At 44.7% G+C, this 14042-nt stretch overlaps 1 protein-coding gene across 11 annotated transcripts in view; it reads right to left on the reverse strand.

Annotated features, from left to right (window-relative positions):
* The window catches only part of GRAMD1B (GRAM domain containing 1B), a 130319-nt gene that overhangs the window by 78979 nt on the left and 37298 nt on the right, over nt 1-14042 (reverse strand). Inside the window, exon 1 of one of the 11 annotated variants that reach the window (XM_087970133.1) lies at nt 13296-13492. The exons of 8 other annotated variants lie outside the window; for them this stretch is intronic. Coding sequence is in view for 1 of the 3 variants with exons in the window: in XM_087970131.1 (XP_087826257.1) it covers nt 3750-3766 (17 nt within the window). In the remaining 2 variants the exon portion in view is untranslated. Of the gene's footprint in view, nt 1-3749; nt 3771-12168; nt 12279-13295; nt 13493-14042 lie in introns of those variants that run through there. 2 more of the 11 variants (XM_087970132.1, XM_087970131.1) reach the window with 2 other exon arrangements.

Here is a 14042-nt window from a genome sequence, read left to right on the forward strand (position 1 = left end):
ATTTTGCTCCGGATCCTGAGTCCCATTCTCGGAGGTGTGGTTCCCCATCTCGGGGGCCCCCACCGCTCCTCTTCTTGGAAGGAGAAGGGTGGGGGGGCTTTAATAATTCAATAAATAAACCCTTAGTAACTCGGCTGCAAGCACGTGCTCCGAAAAAGGGTCCTCCTCCCCAACCTTGGCTTGCCGCTAGTTGCCACCCCGTCTCCTCGTCCCCCACTCCCCCAGCTGGGGGTAGCCTTTCCTGGAATGAATAATTCAGAGAAATTGGGGTGGGGGGCGTCGTTACGATGATGTGTTTTGTTTTGTTTTAAAAAAAAATCCTCGGAGAAGCCGCTTAAAAGTCACTTTTAAGATTGTCCTTGAAGAAATGGCCCAGTGGGGAAAAGTCCAGAAAGTATTACAGATAACAGATCATCAGAGTTGGAAGGGATCTTGTAGGTCATCTAGTCCAACCCCCTTCCCTGCCCAAGCGGAAGACCCTACACCATTTCTGACAAACGGCAGCCCAATCTCTTCTTGAAAGTCTCTAGTGATGACTTTCAAGAAGAGATTGGACTGCCATTTATTTTATTTTTTTTAAGATGGGGGAGGAGGTAAAATAACAGAGTTGGAAGGGACCTTTAGAGATGATCTAGTCCAACCCCGGCTCAAGCAAGGAACCTTAAACCATTTCAGACAAATGGATCTCCTATCTTTTCTTGAAAACCTCCAGTGATGGAGCAACCCACAACTTCTGGGGATAATCCGTGGAAGCAATTGTTCTAACTGTCAGGAAATTAATTCCTTCATTCTAAGTGGGTCCTTTCCTTGGTTAGTTTCCATCCGTTGCTTCTTGTCCTGCCTTCAAATGCTGAGGGAAAATAGTAGGTTGATCCCCTCTTACTGTTTTGCATCTCCCAGAGATCCTCCCCTCCCCTTCAGATCCCCCCTAACTCAGAACCCGCTCAGCCCCTCGGGGTCCCTTCCTTCCAGCCGCGCGAGGAGAAAGAACCTACTTCCAATTGATGGAATCCATCACCAGGGGTTGCAAAGGCAGCTCTTATTTTAACTGGCTTCAGAAAGGGTTAAATAAATGTAAAAGTAAAAGAATAGAGTCGGAAGGGACCTTAGAGGTCTTCTAGTCCCACCCCTTGCTCAGGCAGGAAGCCCTATACCATTTCAGACAAGTGGCTGTCCAGTCTCTTCTTAAAAACTTCCTGTGTTGGAGCATTCACAACTCCTGGGAGCAAGTTGTTTCACTGATTAATTGTTCTAAAACTATTAGGAAATTTCTCTTTCTTTCTTTCTTTCTTTCTTTCTTTCTTTCTTTCTTTCTTTCTTTCTTTCTTTCCTTTCTTTCTTTCTTTCTTTCTTTCTTTCTTTCTTTCTCTCGTTCTCCCTTTCTCTCATTCTCCCTTCCTTCCTTCCTCTTTCTTTCTTTCTTTCTTTCTTTCTTTCTTTCTTTCTTTCTTTCTTTCTTTCTTTCTTTCTTCTTCCCTCTCTACTTTCTTTTTTCTTCCTTCCTTCCTTTCTTCCTTCTTCCCTCTCTCCTTTCTTCTTTCTTTCTTTCTTTCTCTCATTCTCCCTTTCTCTCATTCTCCCTTTCTTTCTTCCTTCCTTTCTTTTTCTTTCGTTCTATCTTTCTTTCTTTCTTTCTTTCTCTCATTCTCCTTTCTTTCTTCCTTCCTTCCTCTTTCTTCTTTCTTTCTTTCTTTCTTTCTTTCTTTCTTTCTTTCTTTCTTTCTTTCTTTCTTTCTTTCTTTCTTTCTTTCTTTCTTTCTCTCTTCTTCCCTCTCTACTTTCTTTTTCTTCCTTCCTTTCTTCCTTCTTCCCTCTCTCCTTTCTTTCTTTCTTTCTTTCTCTCATTCTCCCTTTCTCTCATTCTCTCTTTCTTTCTGCCTTCTTTCTTTTTTTTTTCTTTTTCTTTCTCTCATTCTCCTTCTCGCATTCTCCCTTTCTTTCTTCCTTCCTTCCTCTTTCTTCTTTCTTCCTTTCTTTCTTTTTCTTTCTTTCTTTCTTTCTTTCTTTCTTTCTTTCTTTCTTTCTTTCTTTCTTTCTTTCTTTCTTCTTTCTTTCTTTCTTTCTTTCTTTCTTTCTTCTTCCCTCTCTCCTTTCTTTTTTCTTCTTTCCTTCCTTTCTTCCTTCTTCCCTCTCTTCTTTCTTTCTTTCTTTCTTTCTTTCTTTCTTTCTTTCTTTCTTTCTTTCTCTCATTCTCCCTTTCTCTCATTCACCCTTTCTTTCTTCCTTCCTTCCTCTTTCTTTTTCCTTTCTTTCTTTCTTAACCTGATTCAGGTTAAGCAGTTGAGTTCTCTGTGGTTGCTTTGAAGGCGTCCCACCATCACCCACGCAAGATCACCTGTGGGACTTCAAACAACTTCTTCTGAAGACTCAGAGCTCACCTGGGCTGAAGAGAAGAGGTGAGGCCAGGGGTTTCTTAGGTGATGCAACTGTGAACAAGTCAAAGTGGGTGGAATTTGATCCCATATCTACAAAGACTGTTCAGCATACATAGAATTCTCTTTCTCTGTGTGTGTGTGTGTGTGCTTCTCTTCCTTCCTCTCCCTCCCTCCCTCCCTCCCTTTCTCCCTCTCTCTGTGTCTCCCTTTCTCTCCCTTCCTCCCTTTGTCTCTCCCTTTCTCCTCTCTTGTCTCTCTCCCTTTCTCTTCTTCCCTCCCTCTCTCTCCCTTTCTCCCTCTCTCTGTCTCTCTCTCCCTTTCTCTCCCTCCCTCTCTTTCTCTTCCTTCCTCTCCCTCCCTCTCTCCCTCCCCCTCTCCGCTCTCTCTTGTCTCTCTCCCTTTCTCTTCTTTCCTCCTGCTCTCTCTCTCTCTTTCTGTCTCAGAAGAACAGTGGTGGGATTCAAAATTTTTTACTACCAGTTCTGCGGGCGTGGTTTGGTGGGCATGGCAGGGGAAGGTTACTGCAAAATCCTCATTCCCTCCCCACCCCACTAACCTGCTTTCCAGCTCCGTTCTCCTGTGCAGGACAACCAAAGAAGACCCAGCCGATCAGCTGGGACTCAATGGGAGGCAGAGAAGAGATGGGGGCGGGGCCAGTCAGAGGCGGTATTTGCTGCTTCTCCAAACTACTCCAAATTTCTGCTATTGGTTCTCCAGAACTGGTCAGAACCTGCTGAATACCACCTCTGCAGAAGAAGACCTCTCTGGTACCCCCAAGGCAGGGGTCGGTAACCTTAAACACTCAAAAGAGCCATGTGGACCCGTTTCCCACAGAAAATAAAACACCGGGAACCACAGAAACCCTTCCCATGCCTGACTATTTCCTGAGCAGTCACAAAACTAGCCCATGTAGTTGGAATTAAATGTTCTTTTTTTCTTCTGAAGCTTTTCTTGGATTTACCCATGGTTGGCCTGTGAAAAGCTCAATAAATCATGTGCCGGCGGGTGTCGCACATTGGCGGTTGTGACACATATTTTGAGCGACAGGGAGCCACAGCAGAGGGAGGAAAGAGCCACATGCGGCTCCAGAGCTGCGGGTTGCCGACTCCTGCCCCAGGGGAAATATGTACAAGTAGGGAGAACTTGGAGGAGTAAGAGAGGGACAGGAAGACCTTCCTCCTGCCTTTCTGGGAGCGAAGAGTTCTCCGAGTTTGGAATGGCACACTTTCTGGTCCCCGAAGAATATTTTTGGGGGTGAGTGGGGGAGGGAAGGCGGGAGATGAGACAGGAGGGGAGAGTTCAGAAATGCAAGAAAAGGAAGAACTTGCCGAGGGAAGCCACTTACGCACAAGGACGGCAGCATTTCCATCCTACCTTTGCTGTCGCCCCATCGGATGTCTCCATACTTTCAGCTTGGCCTATCAGCCAACCAGGAGCGGGGGAAGGAGAAAAGGGAGGAAAAGAAGGGAAAATAAAACATGAGGTGAGGTGAGGTGGCAGTTAAGGATAAGACACAAGAGTTGTGCAGAGGGATAAAGAGTTGGAGGGAGAGGGGGAGAAGGAAGGGAAGAGGAAGAGGAGGAGGAGGAGGAGGAGGAGGAGGAGGAGGAGGAGGAGGAGGAGGAGGAGGAGGAGGAGGAGGAGGAGGAGGAAGGGAAGAGGACAAGGAAAAGGAGGAGGGGAGGGAGGAGGAAGAGGGGGGAGGAGTAGCAACCCATTTGGTCATTCAGGGGGAAGAGGAGGCATGGGAAGGAAGCCTTGCATGAGCTAAAGGGAGCCAGGAAGAAGCAGAGGTTCCTAAGATCAGCGGCTGAGCCTCATGAGAGACGCTGTTCCAGCTGCAAACAGATGTTTCTCAGGGCTTCCTTGGTGGGGGCAGGGGAGGAAAGTTCTAACATGCCAGAGAGGAAGCATCTCCTCCTTTTTGTCTCAACTTCTCCACCCACGGGGCTTTTTGGAAACGGAAGAATCTTTTGCCTTCTTAGGAAAGGGAGAGAGATCAATACCAACGGCTTAGGGATGGAAATGCTCCAGAATCAAGAGGAGGAACAGGGAGGGGGAAGGTGAGAGGGTGACTTTGTAGATAGGAAGCCAAGAAGGGAGGGGGGGAGAAGGAAACAAGGGAGGGGGGGAGAAGGAAGGGAGGAAAGGAGAGAAAGGCAGGGAAGGAGAAGGAAGAAAAGAAGGAAGGGACAAAGGGAGGGAGGGAAAAGAAAGGGGGAAAGGGAGGGAGGGAGAAGGAAGAAAAGAAGGGAGGGAGAAGGAAGGAAGAAAAGGTAGGCAGGGAGGGAGAGAGAAGGAAGGAAAGAAGGGACAGAGGGAGGGAAGAAGGGAGGGAGAAGGAAGGAAGAAAAGAAGGGAGTGAGGGAGAAGGAAGGAAAGAAGAAAAGGGAGGCAGGGAGGGAGGTAAGAAACGAGGGAGGGAGAAGGAAGGAAAGAAGGGACAGAGGGAGGGAAGAAGGGAGGGAAAAGGAAGGGAGGAAAGAAGGGAGGAAGGGAGAAGGAAGGAAGAAAAGGTAGGCAGGGAGGGAGGGAGGGAGAAGGAAGGAAAGAAGGGACAGAGGGAGGGAAGAAGGGAGGGAAAAGGAAGGGAGGAAAGAAGGAGGAAGGGAGAAGGAAGGAAGAAAAGGTAGGCAGGGAGGGAGGGAGGGAGAAGGAAGGAAAGAAGGGACAGTGGGAGGTAAGAAAGGAAGGAGGGAGGGAGGGTCATGAGAAAAGTCACAACGGTGCAGGAGAACACAGAAGGAAAAGATAACCATAACTCAAAGATGCTTTTAAAATGGGACTCGGAGCAGAAAGGAGGAGGAGGAAGTTTTATCATCCATACTGCCAAGGGGAGGGAAGAAAACCCAACACACCTCCCCCTCCACCCCCTTCCACCAAAAAACCCCACTACTTAACTGGTCCTTCCCTTCCACCAGCCTTGCCCCTGGCCACTGAAAAGATCAAGTCATCCTTTCAGGTTGTTGTTGGTTTTTTTTTAAAAAAAAAAACACCAAAATCTTGGAGAAGGAGGAGGAGGGTCACTGCAGCAGAAGCCCCGCCTTTGCCAGCCAGCCCAAGCCTCTCATTGGTGGAGCCAACGTGACTTCTCCCAGCCCTAGTCATCATCCCTGGGTTTGTTTTTGGTTTTTTTTTTCTCTGCCCAGCAGGGGATTCAGCATCTCTCCATGGTTGGTGGCTTTTGCAGTTCCCCTTCCTGCCCTACTTTCCAGCAGCCCCAAGGAGAGGATGCTCACAGAGAGCCGGGCTCCAGAAATGGAGGAGGTTAACGCTTCAAAACAAAACCCAGAGAGCGAAAAAACAACAACTCTTAAAGTGTGTTTGTGGGTATGTTGGTGTTGAAATGGCCAGCTGCACTTTGAACACTTTCAACTGTGCTTTAGTTTTCTCCTGCAAACATAAAACAGCTGGCCTGTTTTCTACATTTTTCCCCCTTCCTTCTTTTGTTTTTCTCTTCTCAAAAAAACCTCTGGCTTAGCCAAACACACCCCCTCAATTCAGGTTTTTCTACAACCTGGGGTTCTTTTTTTTTTTCTTCCCTGAAACATTGAAGGGTGCCAAATTTTGCAAGTTCCTTTTCTCAAGATCTAGATCAGGGATCTCCAACCTTGACAACTTTACGACTTTGCGGACTTCAACTCCTAGAATGGACCAGGAATGGACATACTGGCTGAGGAATTCTAGGAGTTGAAGTCCACAAGTCGTAAAGTTGCCAAGGTTGGAGACCCCTGATCTAGATCATAGGCATGGTTCAGACAGAAGGTTGCTTTTCTTCACGGCCCTGGGTCAGATGCCCACAACTTTGTCGATTAGACCAAAAAGGGGTTTAGGGATTTGCAAATTCCCAATTCCTTTGCCAGTTGTAAGAATGTAGCCGTCATTTTAGCTTGTCGTATAAGCCAGGCCATTACGAATAACAGAATGACAGAGTTGGAAGGGACCTTGGAGGTCTTCTAGTCCAACCCCCTGCTTAGGCAACAAGCCTGACACCGTTCAGAAAAATGGTTATCTAATTTCTTCTTTAAAACTTCCAGTGTTGGAGCACCCACAATTTCTGAAGGCAAGTCATTCCACTGATTAATTGTTTATCTATCAGGAAATTTCTCCTTAGTTCTATGTTGCTTCTCTCCTTGATTAGTTTCCACCTATTGCTTCTTGTCCTGCCCTCAGGTGCTTTGGAGAATAGCTTGACTCCCTCTTCTTTGGGGCAGCCCCTGGGATATTGGAAGACTGCTATCATGTCCCCCCTAATCCTTATTTACATTAAACCAGACATACCCAATTCCAGCAATCATTCTTTATGTGTTTTAGCCTCCAGTTCCAATTTAGCCTCTAGACAGAACATTTGGACATGCTGTGTTATATGAAAACAGCAATTATAGGCTTATTTTGGGGGTGTAGGGCTTTTATTGGGCAGATGTATAAAAATCAAGCTAAGGCTTACTTTCAGGGTAGGTCTTATTTTGGGGGGGGAACAGGGTAATTACAAAGCAGGCTTTTCTGATGAGAAAGGATGAGGCAGGAGCACTTAGCTGCAACGATCTGGAGCCATAAATAACACTCGGTGTTATTATCCTCTACGTTTGGCCCTGAAGAACATCTGCAAGATGCATCTTGATTTGGTGTGAGGGTTTCTTGAGAAAATCTCACATGCCTCGTGTAGAATTCTCAGAAAAAGCTCTCTCTATTTATCTCTCTCTCTCTATCTATCTATCTATCTATCTATCTATCTATCTATCTATCTATCTATCTATCTATCTCTATCTCTATCTCTCTATCTCCACTACATCTTTACCCCAAAAGAGTCAACAGATAAATTTACTGGAAACAGATTCAAATCAGAGGTGGCACAGTTTGAGGTTCCCATAAGACTCGGGAAATAGGACACCCAAATCCTAAAAATAATGCAATGAGTTATAAATACTTCCAGATACAGAGTTAGATAAGTATACACGTCCATTTTTCCCCCCCAATTCCCGGTTAACTCTATTTAGGAACAATCCATCCTTGGCTCCCGTTAGTTTCAAAGTTTAAAATTCCCAATTTTGGACAATAAAGCGCTGAAAAAACGAGGGAGGGATTCAAACTTTACTTCCCTTTTACTACCGTATTATAACAGAGACTCCAATCAGCATTACCACCTACGTTCGCTTAAAATATCAGCTAAAAGATCATTCACAACTTGGGTTGCTAGCCTGCCAGTGTTTATTGCTTCTCCGAATTGATTCACATGATGGTCCCAAAAGTCAAATATTTCAAATATTTCTATCCGAGTTGGCTTTATGCTGGAGAATTGCAGAACTTCAAATTTCCTCAGCTTGAAGGGGGAATTGACCAACGTAAGTGGGGAAAATTTGATTCTGATGACAATAACGTCTTCTCTAACATGATTATTTTCCCATTTGTTGAGCTGGACAGATATAGTCCCAGGGAAGCAACAATACTTCTTAACAAAATGCAAGTAAGTCCTCAACTTACAACAGTTCCAGTGGTGGGATTCAATTTTTTTTTACTACCGGTTCTGTGGGTGTGCCTTGGTGGGCATGGCTTGGTGGGCATGGCAGGGGAAGGTTACTGTAAAATCCCCCTTCCTTCCCCACTAACCTGCTTTACAGCTCCGTTCTCCTGTGCAGGGCAATCAAAGGAGACCCAGCCAATCAGCTGTGGGCATGGGTTGGGCGTGGTGTTCTGTGGGTGTGGCTTGGTGGCATGGTGGGCGTGGCTTGGTGCAAAACTCAAAGATCTCGCTTAGCAACAGAACTTCAGGCTCAGCAATGGTTGTACCAGAGGTGGCATTCAGCCGGTTCTGACCAGTTCTGGAGAACCGGTAGCGGAAATTTTGAGTAGTTTGGAGAACCGGCAAATCCCAACTCTGACTGGCCTTGCCAACCCTATTTATTCTCTGCCTGCTGTTGAGTCCCAGCTGATCGGCTGGATCTTCTTTTATTGCCCTGCACAGGAGAACGGAGCTGGAAAGCAGGTTAGTGGGGTGGGGAGGGAATGGGGATTTTGCAATATATCTTTCCCCTGCCACACCCATCAAGCCACGCCATGCTCACCAAGCCATGCCCTCAGAACTGGTAGTAAAAAAAATTGAATCCCACCACGTTGTAAATCGAGTAGTACCTGTATCTGAAATCAGAAGTATCTTCTAAGTTCAGAGAAAGGTAGGACTTCCCGCCTAACATTTCGAAGTGTTTGCCAGACACTTTGCAAATGTGCACCGGGCACAAATGTGTTTGGGAAGGCTTGAATCATGCAAGCATAATGAAGAGCCATAACTGGCTCCGTTCCTGGAGGAGTATGAAATTGTCCTTGAGCATTATCACGATGCAAAGGCTCCTCCCCACCACAGATATTCTGATCCTTCCAAATGATGCATCTTTTGAGTGACTTGATGAGTGTGCAGAATCTTACAGCCTCAATAAGAACCTGCAACAGCTTGCAATTATACTTGGTCCATTGCATAGAGTTCTAGAGCCTCGAGTAGAAAGTTAGCACCCACCCCTCTCCTGGAACAATGAAATATGTTGAGAAATATTAAAAAGGCAGAATATTATATTTCCCCGGATGAGAAATGGAGAAACATGCTCTTGAAAAAGCAGCCCCCACCTTCCTTAATAGCCCACAGCAGATGTCAGCACTTAAGAGATAAAAAGATAGATAGCTCTATTCATAAGTAAATACCCTCAGCCAAGATCCAACAAAGGTAGGATTAGCTCTCAGCCACAGTAGGAATTGCCCAATGCACCTTCATTGCATCATCCTCAGAAACTTTAACCAAACTTTAGCTCAGACAAACATGACCCCTATATGGCCCCATGGGTGTCTGACAACAGCCAATAGAATACATGTTCTTGCACAGGAACAGGACGCTCAAGTGCAAAGCCCAAGAGAAGGTATAAATACCCCCCACTTTCAACTCCATGTGCTCAGCTGCCCAGAATCAAACATGCTTGGTGCTTCTACTTCATCATTAAACCATCTTTCTAATCAGCCTCCAGCCTCCATTTTGTCTTCAGTGCCTTTCTCCCAGCTTGGAACTGAACCAGATGGATATTTCTTCCAACACTAAACTGGCCTTCCTCAATTTGATGGCCATTGGATGATCGTTCTCATCCTCCCAACCTACTTGGCCATGGATAAGAGGTGACACCCAACAGAGAAGGCCTAGCTCATACACCATCACTTTTTTTGGGGCCACTTATCCAGTCATAACCTGGTTAAATAAAAGCCTGGACAACATTATGGAATTATGAAAGGCACATAATTAAACAGAGGTGCCTCACCTTGTCAGACCTTTCCCTACAAAGCCAAGGTACTTAGTTAAAAACATTTGTAAGCAGAAGAAGAGGGGAGATATAAGAAGAGGGGAAAGCCATATTGGTAGGAGGAGAATTACTGCTAAGGACAAGAACTGGAAATGAATGTAGAAGTCCAAAAGAAAACCACTACAGAACAAAACCAATGTATCTTAGCTGAAGTCGGTCAACTTCAGCCTTGGTGTTTCTATTATTTGAAAAGCAAACAGGCAACCCTGATATTTTGAACAGAAAGCTGCCTTCCCTTGATTTGGGGGTATCTTGGGGATCCATTCTCTCATCATTCAATGGTTCACTGGGCATGATATACTCAGAAGCCACTGGCAGAGGTAAAGCAGCACAGCTTCAAAGCCCTGATAGACACATCACTTCAGAGACTTGGTGTGAAGCCCTGAGGCAGAATTGTCTCACCTCTGGTGCTCAAAACAGAGCCCTGGGCCAGGTGAGGCCTGTTTTTCCCAGCCCTATTAATCAAACCTACATTCTATGTTCTGTTGTCACTGGGTTACTCTACTGTCAACTACAGATGTACTCGTCCCTGAGGGAGGGAGGGAGGGAGGGAGGGAGGGAGGAAGGAAGGAAGGAAGGAAGGAAGGAAGGAAGGAAGGAAGGAAAAGAACAGTGGGACAGAAAGAAAGAGAGTGATAGAGACAGAAAGAGAAAGGAGAGAGGGAGGGAGGGAGGGGGAAGGAAGGAAGGAAAAGACAGGGACAGAAAGAAATGCGAGTGAAAGAAAGAAAGAGAAAGGAGGGAGGGAGGAAGGAAGGAAAAGACAGGGACAGAAAGAAAGGGATAGACAAAGGAGGGAGAGAGGGAGGGAGGGAGGGAGGGGAGGGAGGAAGGAAGGAAGGAAGGAAAAGACAGTGGGACAGAAAGAAAGAGAGTGACAGAGGCAGAAAGAGAAAGGAGAGAGGGAGGGAGGGGAAGGAAGGAAGGAAGGAAGAAGAGGGAGGGAGGGAGGGAGGGAGAAGGAAGGAAGGAAGGGAAGGAAGGAAGGAAGGAAGGAAGGAAGGAAGGAAGGAAGGAAGGAAGGAAGGAAGGAAGGAAAAGACAATGGGACAGAAAGAAAGAGAGTGACAGAGACAGAAAGAGAAAGGAGAGAGGGAGGGAGGGGGGAAGGAAGGAAGGAAGGAAAAGACAGGGACAGAAAGAAATGCAAGTGAAAGACAGAAAGAGAAAGGAGAGAGGGAGGGAGGGAGGAAAAGACAGAGGGACAGAAAGAAAGAGGGAGAGACAAAGGAGGGAGAGAGGGAGGAAGGGAGGAAGGAAGGAAAGAAAAGACAGAGAAAGGAAAGAAAGAGAAAGACAGAGAGAAAGAAAGGAAGAGAGAAAGAAAGAAAGAGGCAGAGAAAGAAGTGAGGGAGAATAGGAAAGACGGAAGGAAGGAAGGGGGAAGAAAGAAGAGGAAGGAAAGAAAGAAAGAAAGAAAGAAAGAAAGAAAGAAAGAAAGAAAGAAAGAAAGAAAGAAAGAAAGAAAGAAAGAAAGAAAGAAGAAAGAAAGAAAGAAAGAAAGAGTTAGTCAGTCATCTGGTACACAAGCCCCCTCTGTCAAATAATAAAGTCTAGCTGGATTCCATTATTTTGTGAGACACTTTGGTTAGAGCCCACTGAGGTGGGTTATCCTATCCAAAAAGGCAAAAAAAAAAATATCCACCATTTAAAAAAGAGAAATTCAACAGAAGAGAATATTTGTAAGTCAGGGTTGAATTTTGGAGTGCCCGGTGTTCTCTGAGCTTGGTTGTTTTCTCCCGGACATTTCATTACCCAACTAGGCAACATCATCAGGGCTAGCAGCAACCAAGAAAATGCCAGCACTAAGCACTCCACAGAGAAAACATCCATTTCTAGCTGGACCTGCAATTATTCTGAGAGACAAATAATGCAGGAGAGAGAAATCGTTCAAAAAAAAAAAAATTCAAGAGACAGAAGAAGGGACACAGCAGCAAAGGTTCATCCAGAGCCAAGGAAGAGGAGATCTTACCCTACTCGTTGGAAAGACGGGCAGCCAATAAATCTGACCAAGGAAATAAAAATTTGCAGATGTGGCACAATGCTCTTGGGGGGGTGTAGATAGTAGGCAAGGAGAAGAGGGGAAAAGCCGGAGGCCGATGCAAAGGAGAAGAGAACTGCTGGTGATGGGAAAGACTGACCTTGTTAGAGCGCATGATGTAGTGAGGTTGCACATGCTGCCATGTTACCACCCAACACGCTTCTGGCTGATCAGAAAGCAAAGATGGGATGGGAGAGGAGGAGGAGGAGGAGGAGGAGGGAGGAGGAGGAGGAGGAGGAGGAGGAGGAGGAGGAGGAGGACCACCATGAGCAGAAGGCAAGCAGAGGGGTGCCAAGTTCTCAGTGGTGAAAAGTGCAAAGCTTCTTGCCTTGCCTTTGCAAAACAAGAGCAACTGGAACCTTCTACCCACTCAGGAGCACAACAAACACACCCCCAGACAAGAAAAAATGAAAAGAACCTCTTAAATCCAAAAGACAGCTTGGATCGCACCTCCTAGGCAAGGTTTCCCAGCCAGATCTAAACTGCTGGTTTTTCTTTCTTTCTTTCTTTCTTTCTTTCTTTCTTTCTTTCTTTCTTTCTTTCTTTCTTTCTTTCTTTCTTTCTTTTTTTCCTTCCTTCCCTCTTTCTTTCTTTCCTTACTTACTTTCCTTACATTCCTTCTTTCTTTTTCTTTCTCTTTCTTTCCTTACATTCCTTCTTTCTTTCTTTTTCTTTCTTTCTTTCCTTCCTTACTTTCCTTACTTTCTTTTCTTCTTTTTCTTTCTTTCTTTCTTTCTTTTTCTTTCTTTCTTTCTTTCTCCTTTTCTTTCTTTCTTTTTCTTTCTTTCTTTCCTTACTTACTTTCTTTCTTCTTTCTTCTTTCCTTTCTTTTCTATTTCTTTCTTTCTTTCCTTATGTTTCTTCTTTCTTTTCTTCTTTCATATCTTTCTTTCCTTCTTTCCTTCTTTTTTCTTTCTTTATTTCTTTCTTTCTTTTTCTTTCTTTTCTTTCTTTCTTTCTTTCTTTCTTTCTTTCTTTCTTTCTTTCTTTCTTTTTCTTTTTTCTTTCTTACTTTCTTTCTCTTTCTTTCTTTCTTTCCTTACTTTCTTTCTGTCTATTTTCTTTCTTTCCTTATGTTCCTTCTTTCTTTCCTTTCTTTTTTCCCTTCTTTCTTTCTTTCTTTATCTCCATACTTACTTTCCTTCTTTCTTTTTCTTTCTTTCTTTTCTTTCTTTCTTTTCTTTCTTTCTTTCTTTCTTTCCTTACTTTCTTTCTGTCTTTCTTTCTTTCTTTCTTATTTCTTTCTTTCCTTATGTTTCTTCTTTCTTTTCTTTCTTCTTTCTATTTTTCTTTCTTTCTTTCTTTCTTTCTTTCTTATGTTTCTTTCTTCTTTCTTTTTTCTTTCTTTCTATTTTTTCTTTCCTTCTTTCTCTTTCTTTCTCTCCTTACTTACTTTCCTTCTTTCTTTTTCTTTCTTTCTTTCTTTCTTTCTTTCTTTCTTTCTTTCTTTTTCCTTCCTTCCTTCCTTCCTTCTTTCTTTTTCTTTCTTTTTCTTTCTTTCTGGAAGTTTGAGAAGTACTTAAAAAAAAAAAAAAAGCCACTCACATTTCAGCCCCCTGTGCAAGGCAGAGAAAACAGCTTCTGAAAACTGGCCTTGTCCATTTATTTTTTCCCCTCTGCTCACTCTTTGCCTCTTTCACTGAAGGATCAATGTTAAAGACACAGCTGCCTTTGGGGTTTTTGTTTTGTTTCGGGAGCGTTGCTAGTGATGCTGTTGACGGGCGCAGGTTAAAATTTGCAAAAAGAGAGTCTCAAAGACACCCAAGGCCGAGTTGCAGACGGGTTCAAAAGAAGAACTGTGGAGTAAAACCCCAAAAGGGTTGGAAGTTCAGAATCAAATCCAGGACCAGAGAGCAGCCAAATGAGGAAAAGTTCACCTTGAGAGGTTCCTCCAATCCCCGTCATGATGTCCTTCCTTGATCGTGTTTTGGTGTTCGGCACCAACCGTCTTTTTCCACACTCTTGCCTCTCCAAGGAGCCTCGGGGAGAGTTTGATTGTCAGCAAAACTAATTCACAGAGCAGTCTGGAAAATAAAAAATAAACGAGGAAGCCGCTTTGGAAAAGGGGAGGGATCTTGGTCCACTCTTCCATCTCACTGTGCCAGGTTCTTCTTCAAGCAAGTCCAGATGAGCTGGAGGAAACCAGGTCGCTCGGGCACTTCCCCTCCATCTCCTGGTTGCTGACTCACTTGGAAAACCGATGCTCTTCCATCCCATCGAGCCAAATCAGCGCGGAGCTGACAGCCCTCTCCAGAGGGTTAAGTTTAAGGGCCGCGTGCAGACAGGCATCTT

This window comes from Notechis scutatus, chromosome 7 (assembly GCF_049901735.1).
Source record: "Notechis scutatus isolate UNSWTSFEM ecotype Mainland chromosome 7, rNotScu1.2, whole genome shotgun sequence".
NCBI classification, from domain to species: domain Eukaryota; kingdom Metazoa; phylum Chordata; class Lepidosauria; order Squamata; family Elapidae; genus Notechis; species Notechis scutatus.